Source organism: Zalophus californianus, chromosome 15, assembly GCF_009762305.2.
Source record: "Zalophus californianus isolate mZalCal1 chromosome 15, mZalCal1.pri.v2, whole genome shotgun sequence".
In the NCBI taxonomy this organism is placed as follows: Eukaryota; Metazoa; Chordata; class Mammalia; order Carnivora; family Otariidae; genus Zalophus; species Zalophus californianus.
The window spans coordinates 34,774,934-34,790,308 of record NC_045609.1 but is presented as its reverse complement, the minus strand read 5'-3'; the positions used below and the strand labels follow the sequence as shown (position 1 = coordinate 34,790,308).

The 15,375-nt window shown below is 39.8% G+C and overlaps 1 protein-coding gene and 1 non-coding gene across 5 annotated transcripts in view; both read right to left on the bottom strand.

The window, feature by feature from the left end:
• The window catches only part of ADK (adenosine kinase), a 490,160-nt gene extending 474,918 nt beyond the window's left edge, over positions 1–15,242 (bottom strand). Inside the window, exon 1 of one of the 4 annotated variants that reach the window (XM_027595868.2) lies at positions 15,084–15,242. In XM_027595868.2, the coding sequence (XP_027451669.1) occupies positions 15,084–15,148 (65 nt within the window). In that variant the 5' untranslated portion in view covers positions 15,149–15,242. The remainder of the gene's footprint in view (positions 1–15,083) is intronic. The other 3 variants (XM_027595867.2, XM_027595870.2, XM_027595865.2) reach the window with 3 other exon arrangements.
• On the bottom strand, positions 13,065–13,137 carry TRNAK-CUU. Its single transcript has one exon. It is a non-coding gene; the product is annotated as a tRNA-Lys (tRNA).
• Positions 15,243–15,375: the final 133 nt, after the last annotated feature.

Below are 15,375 nucleotides of genomic sequence, written 5' to 3'. Positions count from 1 at the left end.
AGTGTTATGCACAGAATTAAAACCAGCAGATCAATGTAGAGAACAGGTCCTTCAGATAGTCAGGGAAGGCTTCCAGCAGGAGAGAACTGAATGACAAGGAAAAGCCAGGTGGAGGAAGGTCATTACTGATAGCACTAAAATGATGGCTAGAAGAGCAATGTGAAAAAAGGCAAGGAAGAGAAGAAATGTTGTGGTCAGAGCAAGAAGTAGATCATGTTAGCTTTTATGAGCCTACGAAGTTTTGATTTTCTTTTTTTTTTTTTTAAAGATTTTATTTATTTATTTGAGAGAGAGAATGAGAGACAGAGAGCATGAGAGGGAGGAGGGTGAGAAGGAGAAGCAGACTCTCTGCTGAGCAGGGAGCCCGATGTGGGACTCGATCCCGGGACTCCAGGATCATGACCTGAGCCGAAGGCAGTCGCTTAACCAACTGAGCCACCCAGGCGCCCCCGAAGTTTTGATTTTCTTATAAGCATGACAGGAAGCCACTGTTTTAACGTTTTAAACAGACAAATAACATGATCTAATTTTGTTTTCAAATAACCCTAGGTTATTGTGTAGAGGATGGACTACAGGAGCATGAAAGAGAGAGACCAAATTAGAAGCCTATTATAGTAATAGAGCTGACAAATAATAGTGGTGGACATAGAAGAAGACTGACATTTCAGAGACAGAAAGAACCTGTTGGAGGACTAGATATGAGAGATTAAGGAAAAGGAAGGAATCAAGAGCAACTCCTAGATTTTGGAATATATTGGGTAAATTTGGCCTAAACTGGGTAAATGGTGCTGTTTATTAAAATGGAGAAGGCACAAGAGAAGCTCAGAAGACTGGAGCTCTGGGAGAAGTTACAGTTGGAGATACAGACTTGCCAAACACATTTTTTCTTCTAATTTTTCTTACTTCGTCGTGCCTATTGTTTTCTATTGATAGACTACAAATAAATGTCCAGAATTGAATATGCAGTTTTATTTGAACAGCACCCCAAGAGAGGAACCATTCTTGGAGTCAACTGCTAGCAGCTGTAGGTATGTATATAAGTAGAATAGTAAGTAAAACTTACTGACTGCATAGTATATCCCAGACACCATGATATATATCTTTCAAGTACTATCCCACTTTATCTCTCAAATATGAAATGTTTTATTATTGCCATTTTACAGACGAAGAAATTGAAGCTCAGAGTTTTTTGTTTTTTTTAAAGATTTTACTTATTTATTTGACAGAGAGAGAGAGACAGTGAGAGAGGGAACACAAGCAGGGGGAGTGGGAGAGGGAGAAGCAGGCTTCCCGCTGAGCAGGGAGCCCAATGCCAGGCTCGATCCCAGGACCCTGGGATCATGACCTGAGCCGAAGGCAGACGCTTAACGACTGAGCCACCCAGGTGCCCCAAAGCTCAGAGTTAAATAACTTGCCCAGTCACACATTATAGAACAGAAATCCAAACTCTAGTAGTTTGACTCCAGAACTGGGGCTAATTACTACAGTACATACATAGTGTCACTGGAATAACCCCGAAAGTCTGCTATAAGTCTGAGACTTTTATAAATACCCAAATTTCAGAACACCACACTATGATATCCCCCATAAGATGCAGTGATCCAATGAGAGCTTCCCGATGGAACACCATATGAAATATTTTCAGAAATTACTTCCTTTGTTCCCATACATGCTTAAATAGATTAAATCTATTTAATGAATGAATGAAAATGCCAATGAGTTGCCATTTTAATCTTTAATTTAACCAAGATTCTTAATTAAAACCAAAAATAATTACTTAGATCTCTTAATTTTTCAAAATTTCAACCACAATTTCATTTCTGTCAAAATCACAAGGGTGGTTTTTGACAAAAAACATGTTTTAACCACTCTGCTAGAATTTAGGGGTACACAATGAATAGCAGTGGCTAAGTTTACTATCAAGCTAAGTAAATTCCCCTTCCTAGACATTCAGCTATGTGAATCTAATTTAGGCCTTACTGAGGCCTTGCTTATCAAAATCTTTCAAGACTCAGAAGTTGAAATCACAAATGTTCACAAAAGGTTCCAAAACAAATTTACTTATATAGACCTTAGGTACATCCTTTTTTAACTCCTAGTCTCTACCATTTTCTTTATAAGAGTAAAAATAAATATGGTCTCAAATTGAATATGGAGTTTTATCTGAAAAATGTCCTAAGAAATAATCATTTCTACTTGGTTGTTTTATAAATTTTGGAACGGTTTTCCATTTTCTTTTATTCAACGTTTTTGTTTTCTTTACTGAAAAGTGGTGGAATGTGTCTAGGGAACAGAAGCAGATTTCTCACTCTTTCTGTTTTCAACAAAAACATAACAGCCTCAGACGGCCTGTATGTGAAGCGGGTTATTAAATCCAAATGTAATCTTTAGGCATTATAAGAGGGCAGCTCCTTTCTCATGCCAAATAGACTTTTTAGGTAGTGTCAGAAAACTTAAGACTTCACAGAAAGTTTTGTATCTTTTCTTCAAAAACCAAAAACACTCAGTATTTTATGGAAAAATAATACATTCATTTAAGTTAAATTCTGAACTTTGAAACCAAAACTAGACATATTTTCCAATGGGGAAGGGGGGACTATAAAAAGTAATCATCTTTCAAGGGGCAATAACAGAAATAAAAGCTTGGAAATATAATTCAGTCATGTTTTCCAAAATTATTTTACCATAATTGTAGCAGATTAAAAAATGGCCTGTTTCCTGGAGACAAGAGTCTATGTCCCCTCCCCTTGAATTTGGGCTAGCCTATGACTCCTCTGACCAATAGGGTTTACGAAGTGATGCTATAACAGATTCCAGGCTATCCTTAAGAGGACTGCCAGCTCCTGGCTTGGTCTCTTGGAGCCCTGAATTGCCACATAAGAAGCCCAACTAAGAGGCTGAAGAAACCACACGGAGAGATTCACAAACTACATGGAGAGGAAGAGAATAGGGTTGAGCCAAGCTTTCCAGCTATCCTCAACAAAGCATCAGACAAGTTAAGTAAGGACAATCTGAACACTCCAGACCAGACCTGTTGTCAGCTAAATACCTCCAAGTAATCCTAGTCAATACCACATGGAGCAGAAGAATCAACCAGCCAAACCATGTCTAAATTCCTGACCCACGAAATCATGAACTCTAATAAAATGGCTATTATTTTAAGCCACTAAATTTTGGTATAGAAAACCAAACTCACTGTGAAAAATACATTTTTAATTGCAACCTAGTATGCTATACTTATACCTAATCAAACAATGTTTCACAAAGCAATGCTAATGCTTACCATATTGAATGCACTGGTATTTTCTATTCTATTTTCCTTTTATAAAATACCAGTTGTGCTACAACCAAATTGAGCCATGATGTAGTTTGAAAAGCATTATAGTCTATGCTACTCACTTCACAGGTACATACAAAGCTAGACAAAAACCTTAATATAGTATCCAGTTCATAACAAGAAGTTTCTCACAAACTCTCATTCACAGCTCAGAGCTCAGTAAAAAGCTGAAAAGATGAGATATCTGAGGTTGGAGGTTAGAAATCAGAAATAGCTAAACAGAATCGAGCCTTTTTCTTTTTTATCACCTTTTACCTCCCCTTTCCTGTTCATAGATCTCTATTACCCTCTTCCCACTTCCTTTTTCCTGTGATTATCAAGCATTATGAAATTGAGGTTTTTTAAATACCATTTGAATTTAATGAAATGTTGTGGTCCTATTCTTAAAAGTAGGCTAACGGAACATTTCGTTTCCTTTAAAAGGTTGCCTTTATTATTATTTATATGAGGTTCAAAGCTAATAATGACTATTATTGGCAGGTCATTTTTTTTTTTTTTAAGGTTCTGTTTGACAGAGAGAGACAGCGAGAGAGAGAACACAAGCAGGTGGAGTGGGAGAATGAGAAGCAGGCTTCCCGCAGAGCAGGGAGTCCGACTCTCGGACTCTTGACTCTCGGGGCTCGATCCCAGGACCCTGGGATCGTGACGTGAGCTGAAGGCAGACCCCCGGGATCATGACCTGAGCCAAAGGCAGACACTTAACGACTGAGCCACCCAGGAGCCCCTGCAGGTCATTTTTAATGAAAAGGAATTCTCATCACTACCATCTCAGATCTGGTAGAACATTTTCATAGGATTTCAAATTACTGATAGTATTAAAAGATTAATAGCTTTTTAGAGGATTTGTACTCTAAAAGTACTTGTTTCATGTATAATATAGGAATACTTTTTGAAGCAAAGGGTGTGCTTAATTTTTTTAATCATACAAATCACCATTGATTCCGGCTGCTGTTGGTTATAATATCTGAATATTATAGCTAATTATGAAAAATCTTTAATTAAAAAGACAGATTCAGGTTTGAATCCCATCTCTGCCACTCACTAACTGTGTAATATTGGGCATATTAAACTTTCTAATCAGTAATAGTTACCTCATATTATTATAATTGATAATGCTAAAGACAAGATTGAAACTATTAATATCAGGGGAAAGTGGAAAATCTCCAAAGTAAATTAAAACTTACTAGAAATTGCTCTCTTAACTGAACATTTTAACTCTTAAACATAAGCAAAATTGGTTTGCTCAATGCTTTTTAATTAGAAATCTGCTCAAAATTCACTGTGAATTGTGTAAGACTGATGAATCACAGACCTGTACCTCTGAAACAAATAATACATTATATGTTAAAAAAAAAAAAGAGAGAGAGAGAGAAGATAGTTAGAAGGGAAAAATGAAGGGGGCGGAGTCAGAGGGGGAGACGAACCACGAGAGACTATAGACTCTGAGAAACAAACTGAGGGTTCTACAGGGGAGGGGGTGGGGGGATGGGTTAGCCTGGTGGTGGGTATTAAAGAGGACACGTATTGAATGGAGCAATGGGTGTTATATGCAAACAATGAATCATGGAACACTACAGCAAAAACTAATGATGTAATGTATGGTGATTAACGTAACATAATAAAATAAAATTTAAAAAAAAGTGGCTGAAAAGAAATCTGCTAAAAATTCAAGTTTAAGGAGTTAATCCATTTGCAAAGCATACCATTAAGTATATCTCACAAAGGAATATAGTATTTATTCTTAGGGAGAGGGGGGTAGGCTACATACATGTCAATAAGAGAACTTGAAAGACAAAAACCTAAACAAGGTTACCAAACACAGTGCCACAGAATTTATTTAAATAGTGTGCTTATCTAGAACACACACAATTCAGTTTGACAAGTTCTCAATTTACAGCTTCATAAATGTAATGTAAACAGCAGGAAATATGAGTCCTACATCCTGAGTGTGAATTGAGAGCTCCCTACTTAGGGAATCTTAACTTCTCTGTGTTTATTTCCTCAGCTGAAGACCGTTACGTTCATGCGAGGATCAGTAAGAAAAGGTAAGGGAAAGCAGCTGATAAAATCTTTAAGTACGTTATTCTTATCTCAAAACAAACAAACAAAAAACTTCAAAGAAAACAGATACTTCATTTCTTGTTCCAGAGGATATGACTTGGGATCAAATCTCAACTCAAATACTTGACAGCTTTAAGTAACTAGCTGTGTTACCTGACTATCAGTTAACCTCTCTGGGCTTCATTCTCTCAACTGTACAGTGTAAATATTAGACTGATTTTAAGTACCTCATCAAGCACTAATAATCTAAAGATTCTAAAACATGTCCAAAGAGTTTCTAAAAATTATATGAAATTGTAAATTAAAATTTCAGAGGCACATCTTGGCTGAGATATGCTATTGTTTTCACACCCCAACTCCATAATTTGCAGGAAACTTCAGCTCTGGGAGGTACCACCCTACCAGGGAATTTGCACTCAGTCATCACCTCCCACCCCTGTTCTTATCCCCCCTCCCATCAGCATTTTCCAGCAGTCTTTGGAAACACTTCTAAAAGGGAATAGCTTCTCAAAGCGAAAGGCTAGAGAGCCTGCTAATGAGTATAGACCTGTTTTATGAGTATAAAGATGCAACACCTTGGTCAGCAGATCATTTAAAGAGCTCTGAATTGGACTTGGTATCTATGGGATATTAACAAATCTTCTCAGGAATGTAGTTTATTCAAGCTTCACATAAGTCAAAGGTCTCTGGTGTGTACATGTTTCCATTCGTGGAAAAATGTACTCCTCTTCCCTTATTTGTGCTGAATCTTGGGGAGGAACGGTACACAAGTAGGGGAAAAGGAGTACTAAAGAAGGGATTCCTGCCTGATGTAGTAAGCTGGGCCAAGAAATCTTAGTATCTCTCCCAATTCTAAAGATCTGTAAGTGTAAATCTAGAAGTTTCTATATTTTTCTATAGAGCATCCTTACAATATTCAAACATAGGGAAAGACCCAAAGAAGTCAAACCTACCATGCAGAGAAGAACCTATACTCCCCATACACCCCTCCCCGAAAGACAAATCTTTCCCTTTCTTTTTTACTAAAGTATTATTTTTAATACTAAACATTGAGTAATACTTACTGAATTAAATAGTGTAACTATGTTTTATTGTAATATTTCAAATATAACTACCCAGGTCTATACATTTGGATATGTGCTATGTAAAACTTGTAGAATTTTGTCAGTATACTTTCATGTGCGTCAACATGCTATCCCATGCTAACACGGAATATAGTCAGTTCATTGAGTGTGTGAGAAAAGAGACATAACTGAGGGTGTAAGCCTGCAACACTTCTACAGCTTAACAGCTTTAATCTTCAACAGAACTAAGAAGTAAAAATGATAACTAAGGTCTCATCTCTCTTTAGGAAAAACAATTTCTGACAAACTATTTTAGGAGGAACCTAAGACTTCCCTCAGTCATGCCTATAAAACAAGAAAATGTTCAAATCTCTAATGTGGTTAACTTCAAAGACAACATATTTGAACTGTTTATTTTTAAAGGAAATAATTCTCTTGTATTTCAACTTGTTTACTCAAAAAGTTACATGGTTTTTCAAACTTCAGCTCTAGGGCTCAGGGCGTAAAACAGTTTATATTGCTATATCAAGCTTAAAAGAATTTGAGAAAAACCTAAGACATGTGAATTTGATTCTTTTGCTGTATTTTGTTTTCAACTGACCCCCTCCTAGATGAGTCAACAGAGACAGTTTTCTTTAAAAGACCATTTGTGGTATTATCCTTTGGTTACATAGTACATTATGTTACACAGTACACTACAAAATTAAGAATAGTATCGCTGGGGCGCCTGGGTGGCTCAGTCATTAAGCGTCTGCCTTCGGCTCAGGTCATGATCCCAGGGTCCTGGGATCAAGCCCCACATCGGGCTCCCTGCTCCTTGGAAAGCCTGCTTCTCCCTCTCCCACCCCCCTGCTTGTGTTCCCTCTCTCTCTATCTCTCTCTGTCTCTGTCAAAAAATAAAATCTTAAAAAAAAAAAAGAATTCATTTATTCAACAAAAGTTTAGAGCCTGTTACATTGCAATGAAGTAATGAATTATGAGGCACTAAGAGTTATTCAACTAGCTTCCTGACTTCAAGCAGCAGTGAGATAACACATGCACATTATGCACAGCAGTAATGCAAAGTATAAAGAACAAACAGCCAGAAGAGGCATTTCCAAACTGGATGATTAGGAGAGTTTTATAAAGACAGACTTTGGCTACACCCTGAGGAAAGAGATTATCAGTAGGGGTATGGTTCCTTTGTTTTCACAAATATTTTCTATACATGCTATAAAAATGGGGTTTTCTATGCTATGGATTTTTCTAAGGCCCGGGTGGAGTTATTAGAGTACCCCCCTGAACTCCATCTACACCCCATACATACAAACACCACTGGCTCACAAACCCACCCACATCCACACGGGCACACATGACACACAGGATGAGGCGTAAGAATATATCCAAGGCTGGCCAAAATCCCCACCTCTGATATAGTAACTGGCTCAATAGTGGGTATGTAACCTAGGCAGTTCCAATCAAAGTATTTTCAAAACTAATAATACATGGATGTGGAAAATCTCTTCCATTGGGCTCAGGTGATTTTGGCTTGGGATTGAGAAATGACATCTTTCTTGTTATATTAAGATGGCATATGTGAAAAACAAATCCAATATACCCGAGGACAATGGAGGCAAGAGATGCATTCCTAGAATGAGTCATATCTGGCTGGAGTTACCAGTTATATTAGTTAATTGAGTCCCTTAAAGACTTAGAAATGGTTCTACTAGGGATGCACTAAAGTCTAGCCTCAGCCTATAGAAGGCAAATAGCCAAGTAATCACTTCAATATCATTTCTAATCAGTCCTAATTTTGTGAGTGATCAGTGATTAATGATCACATCGACTACCTTCATATCTATAATCCTGCATTTGCAGGTAACAGCAAAATGGCAGGATTTACTAGCAACTAAATGTAGCTAAATAGCCAGAGGCTGTTGTTACAAGTAACCAAACTGATGTGCCTTGAGAAGGTAAGAATTTCTTACACAAAAATTGCTGTACATATTTTCTTACTCTATTCTAGAAAAGGTATTGAAATCAGCATGCATGCTACATCTGGGTGAATTATTCAGTACTATCTCCCAATTTACTAATCTTCCCCTCAAATATGTTTGGTGTAGAGTTTGATCAACCTAGTTTTTTGTTTTAATTTCAGTAACTCCATTTATTCTCTTATATAGCTATTTATTTCATATCTATTAATTTTTGAATCATAACATTTTTTAATGGCTACTCCTTTAAGGATCTCTGAAATACTTAAAAGTCATTTTTTTTAAGATTTTATTTATTTATTTATTTATTTGACAGAGAGAGACACAGCGAGAGAGGGAACACAAGCAGGGGGAGTGGGAGAGGGAGAAGCAGGCTTCCCGTGGAGCAGGGAGCCCGATGTGGGGCTCGATTCCAGGACCCTGGGATCATGACCTGAGCCGAAGGCACACAGACGCTTAACGACTGAGCCACCCAGGCACCCCTTTAAAAGTCATTTTGAAATTGCTGGGAATTCCATTAGATTTTGAGTGAATTAATCTCCTGATGGTTGTGCTTATTTTTTAAATAATGTTCTTCCTCATTATGTTTGCAGGCTCAAACTTTCCCTTCCTGTCTTTCTGGTGGTTTGAGATAGATTACCCCTCTTCCAGATCACATGACCTCCAAGCTTGGTGCTCTTGTAGTACGTGACAGTGTGAAAATTACGGTTCCCAACTCTGAGCCATCTGGCCGCTCAGCCGTTTCTGTGCGGCCTCTTCAGGTCCACAGCTTTTTAAAGCAGCAGCCAGGAGCAAAGGCACTAAGCCTTCTTTTCATCCGGCCCCTCCCACCCCCCACCCCCCTTACCCGCACCCGGCTCCTAGTTTCATCCATTGTAGGACTCCAGTTCCCCTGCAGTTATTTCCACCAGCTCCTGAACCCAGAGTCTAACTGCATGTTTCCTTCCTGTGTTAGTCCCTGGAGATGTTTATCTTGTTCTCCAATATACCTTATCTTTCTGTTTTCTTTTTTTTTAAGATTTTATTTATTTATTTGACTGAGAGAGACAGCAAGAGAGGGAACACAAGCAGGGGGAGCGGGAGAGGGAGAAGCAGACTTCCTGCCAAGCAGGGAGCCCGATGCGGGGCTCGATCCCAGGACCCTGGGATCATGACCCGAGCCGAAGGCAGGCGCTTAACCGACTGAGCCACCCAGGCACCCCTGTCTTCTTTAATTTGTAGTTGCTGCATTTGGAGCAGAGTAGGGGTCGACAGTAGGATAAACAGTACCATAGTAATAACAGCTAACATTTATTGAAGACTTCTGAGCTACCAATTTTATATTTATTTTCTCATGAAATGAACACTGTTTTGAAGTAGGCATTATTATTATACCCATTTCATAGGTGAGAAAACAAAGGCAGAGGCCAATAAGCAACTGTTCCAAGACCACCAGCTAGGAAGGACCAAGAATCAAACCAGATGTCAGATTCCAGAGACCATGCTCTTTATCACTGCTCTACTGATTTCCATTCTGATTAAAATGCTCTGTATAATTCTGATTCTCTCTCTCTCGTTCACTCTCTCTTATTCACTTAACTGGGAATATTTTGCACACAGGCAGAATTTTAACTGATGGAAGGAAAGTGGAGCCATGTTCCAGGTAAAAAGTAGCACATCAGCCTCGTGTGTGTGTGTGTGTGTGTGTTTTTTAAAGGTTTTATTTATTTATTTGTCAGAGAGAGAGAAAGCACAAGCAGGGGGAGCAGCAGAGGGAAAGGCAGGCTCCCCCCTGAGCAAGGGGCTCAACGTGGGACTTGATCCCAGGACCCTGAGATCATGACCTGAGCCAAAGGCAGATGCTTAACCAAATGAACCACCTCAGCTTGTTTTATTTAGTGTTATTCAGTCTAGGCCTATACCTAAAATCAGAGAAACACAGTTTTCAATGCCTATGTCTTTTCCTAGAGTCCTTTCCACCTTCCCTGAGCTCTAAGCATTTCACACTTGTCCCTAGACACCCAGGACCATCCATACAGGCTTTCCCATGGCTCTCTCTCTACCTCCCTCACTCTGTCCTAGCATCTAATGCCCAGGAAAGCAACTTATTAGGACACCCATGCAAAGTACCTCAGGAGACTTTTATTTTCCACTTTCCTTGATAGTCCAAAACCTTAATCTTAAAGGATTACATTTGTGAATATAAGTGAATGGCATGTAGTATCATCCAAAAAAGAGCAGCCAACTTCAATTTTAGGCTGCGTTATTAAAAATACAAGGTCTAGAAAAGTGAAGGTTTTCAGTCCCACTCTATGCTGTGCTAATAATTCATTCAACAAACGTTAACTGAACAGCTCCTAAGGACCAGGCACAACGCAACACACTAAGGACACATGATCATCCTTGCTCCTTTCCAGTCTGCATATAGTCTCCTCATTTAATCCTCACAATAGACCACTCCTGGAACAGTGTGCTCAGTTTGTAAAAATAATCTTCCAGACAATTTTCTGAAAGAGAAAAAAAATGTTTTAAAAGAAGGGGTTACTAAAACTGTTACTTGGTCACCTAAGATACTTACAGACTTTTCTTCCTATATTTACTATACAATTTTAAAACACAGGGTCCATAGTGAGGTAGGACACACAGAGAAAGAATAAAAGGATTCCAGGGAAGTGAAACGGAAGCAATAATTTGAGAAAAGCTCAATATTTGTTGATTGGAGAACTGCAGTTTGTTTCCTTTTTAATATTACTAAAAGTCATGACCTGGATCAATCTTTAATTGCTAATGTCAGAGAGTTATGATGTGGGCTCTTAGGATTCAACCCTTCCTAAAATCAACTTCAGAGCTTACAAGTATTTGCTATGATGAACAAGTAAAGCTATGCCTGAAGATTAGGAAGAACTGGACACTGGAGGTAGAGAGACTAGTTAGGAAGCCAACAAAGTCTAAGCAAGATGTTTATGCTTGAGTTGTGGCAGCAGGAATGGAAGGAAAGGTGTTTATGAAACATTACTGAAGAAGAAAAGACCAACTCTGATAACTATATGTGGGTGGAAAATGAAGCAAATACCTAGGTTCCAAACTTTGGAGAAAGAGAAGTTAGTGGTGCCATTAAGAGACACAGGGGCCATGGAAGAAGGTGCAGATTTAAGACAACAGATGGATTTAGTTTGATATATATGACTTTGAAGGGTCAGCAAGACACTCAAAAGGAGATATTCAGCAGACAGTTAAAATTAGGTTCTGAGAACTTAAGGATACAGTGATAGATCACACATGTGATCCAGTACCAAAGCCTGGATGCCCTCTACTTTCTGAACCAGTCAGACCAAACCATCTGTAGTTCCCTGACAGAGGCAGCTCTTTCCCATCTACCTCCAAACAAACTTCCCTATAAAGCCAGACACCTTACTTCATATCTGGTTAACTCCTTGTCATCTTTCAGAATGCTCAGGTATCATTTTCCCAAACCTTACTCATTTCCCACCAGGAGGATGGTACCTGTGTCTTAACTCTACATATTAGCACCTAATTTTTAGCACCATGCCTAAAATAGCAGCCATTTAAAGACAGTCTGAAAAAAAAGGCTTGGCATGTGTTCAATAAGCTTTCGAAGGAACAGGATCCTCTTAGAGGTGACCCCTGAAGAAATGAACTAGGATGAGATTTCCAAAGGAAAGAAAAGAAAATGGGTTGTCCTAAATATAGGTATTCATCATGGAACATATTCATCTAGGGGTCAGTTCCCAAAAATGCTTCTCAACTTCTTTCAGCCCCAAATACCTCATCTGTAACACAAGGATTGTTACCTACCTCACAGGTTGCTGGTAACATTAAAGGAGATAGCGTATATAAGGCACCTAGTAATGATGTCTCGCACTCAGTGTTCCCTTCTTTTCCCCAACCCAGTGTGAAAACATGTTAGAGCCTGCTTATTTCTTCACAACTTTAGTAACTGCTACAACCTGTAAAGCAATCCAACATAGAAAAATAATGGATATCTGAAAAAGGGAGGCTAGACCGTCAGATGCTCTCCTTAGTTTTTTTCCTATCTCAACACTATTGTTAATTTTGGCTAGATAATTCTTAGTTGTTGTAGGGAGCTTCATGTGCATTGTAGAAGGTTAAGCAGCATCCTTGAACTCTACTTACTAGGTGCCATTAGCACTCCCTACCAAAAATGTCCCCTGGGAGGTAAAATTTCACCTGGTTGAGAACTACCACCCTAGAGCTAACTGAAATTCTCAAAGTCCTAAGTACTTTCTCTGACATCTACACACATGTCTCATACATTTATTTTTTCCCCACCAATTGATTCTATACATTAAATTTTGCTTAGGCTTTATAAGCCGTTCCCCTTTAAAATCAACCAAAACTGGTAGCTAGCCCTTTAAATGTCAAGCCAGTCATCATAGATAACGCATGCAGTCAACTACTCAGTGCTTTATCACACTGCAACCCTTAAAGCCAAATATAATAAAAGTAGGAATCCCAAAAGGTCTTCACACAAAATTAAGAGATTTGTTCAAGTACTCAAGTGTCTAATCTTTTAACTTCATGCCTACAGATGGCACTAAGTAGATATTATACAACATGAGCTTTAGTTGCCTAAGGACTTTTCCAATTTTTGTTTTTAAGTAAGCTCTTTGCCCAACATGGAGTTTGAACCCATGATCCTGAGATCAAGAGTCACATGCTCTACCAACTGAGCCAGCCAGGCGCCCCAGGACTTTCACAAGTTTTAAACAAACACTAATGACACATACAATACATTCTGGATATTTAAGAATTAAGTATGATATGCCTATATATTGCAACGACAGAAAAAGTTATGTATATTACAACAACAAAAAATAAGCAAACGTAGAGAAACAAAAACAAGGGCTTTTGGGTAATTGTTTGAGGTTAGTTAAGTATAGCATAGTAATTAAGAGCAGAGACCTGGAATCAGACTACCTGGATTAAAATCCCAACCCCACCACTTACTAGATGGGTGACCTTGATCAATTTACTGAATATCTCTATGCCTGTTTCCTCCTTGGTAAAATGAAGATAATTATAGTATCTACCTTCTAGGGTTGTTGTGGGATTGAATGAGTTAAAATAGGTAAATTGCTGAAACAGTGCCTGATACATACTTAAGTATTAAACATGATTATTTATCATTGTTTTTAAGGATACATAAGCAAAGAGAAGTGTTTTGTGGGTGCTTATATAAAAGAAACAGTAGAGTCAAACAACTGACTTGCATCCACTCTGGATTCATATTTCCTTAACGAATTGTTTCATTTGGGCTTCAATTTCCTCATCTGTAAAATAGGAAAGTGCTCTGAAAATGAATTAGCATAAGGGAAAATCTAAGGGCCATATGTTTAGTGGGATAGTGGGGAAAAGTTGCATCTGTCTTCTAATTTGGTAGAGTAAACTTTGTGAAGGACATACCTTTAAAGAAATAACTCTAGAAATGGGCAAAGTAGGGAAAGCACATGCCTTGAACCCAGGAAGGTCTGATTCAAAAAGCCTTTGCTTTATTTACTCTATGGTTTGAAAGCTTAAAGTAAAAATAAAACATCGTTGAGTTGTTATAAAAAAAAGAAAGTTTATTATTTTTAATAAGGTAAGCACACTAATTGAGGGTAGTAGGAATACACTGAAGGCACTGGCACTGGCAGGGATTTGATCACCATCCACTCAAAACAGCATGAAAACACTACCAGGCCCCTAACTGACCTTTCCTTTTCTTTGACGAATGCTTCATTCTTTCGGGGGTGAAGAAGGATGACGTTGGAAAAAATGAGACTTGTCTTGTATCATCAAGGAAAGTCCCAATAGTTTTAAATCAATTTATGTCTATTTTTAGACAAAAATCAATGCCTTCCAACAAACATTTCCAAAATCATTCAGGGCTGTGCATGTTGTACTTTATACTTACTAAGAGGGAATATTTTAACAAACAATTTTTTTAAAAAGTTGCAACATCAATCACACGTGAGGCAGGTCGGTGCTGGGGCGCAACTGTTTCAACTGCTGCCAAAAAGTGCAAAGAAAAAAAGAAAAATCAACAGTTCCTATCTGTTCTGCGAAATTCCGCCCCCGCAAAGCCTCGGAGGCGGGGTATCTGGGTCCCTGCACAGGGTCTTCAAAGGTGTCAACTTTCAGAGTACGTACAAAAAGGAAGGTCAAGGCGACCTTCCGCGACACTTTACGAAAAATCCCCAAGAATTTTTGTCTTTGCCCCAGGGTACAGCAGTCGCTGGACCTCCTCCTCGTTACCCCCCCCCGCCCCCACCCCAGGGAATAGGAGGTGGCCTCATTAGACCCTGGTCAGGTCTGGTCCTCCAGGGTCACACCGGCCCGGCCAGGGGAAGGCTCCCACGTGGCGCCCTCAGCCGGCCCACAGCCGAGTAGGTGGTCCCCAAGCCGACGTTCTGATTGGCCAAGAGCAGCCGGAACCGCTCCGGAGTAGGCAGCTACTCTGCCAAACTGGGGTGGCCGCCGGGCGAAAGGTCACAGCCGTGGGGGCAGCTCTCCGAGCAGCCGGTCCTTGTGCGTTGGCCCCGTGCCGGCAGCGAGAACACCGTTCGCTGCCGAAGCCGCGCAACCCCACGTGGGCCCTGGTTGGCGACAGGCGCCGTCACCCCCCACCCTACGTCGAGTAGCGCTCACCTCAGCGCTTGGGGCACCTCCACCTTCAGCTTTTTGTGCTTCGGCTCCTCCTCGGCTGCAGCCATCTTCGTGCTACCACCCCACTTAGGCTCCGGCGTGCGCCCCACCCCTTCTGCTCCTTGACCCTACCTCCTCCCCTCATCACCGCCTCCTTCTCCCAGAACCCCGCCTCTCCTGACTCTTTCCACTTGGTGTGTTTCACTTCAACAGCCATTGGCCCAGCCCCTTTCTGGCCCCGCCCACCCGGGGGGTGGGGGAAACCCCAGACTGAGTTAGGCCGCGTACGAGCGCC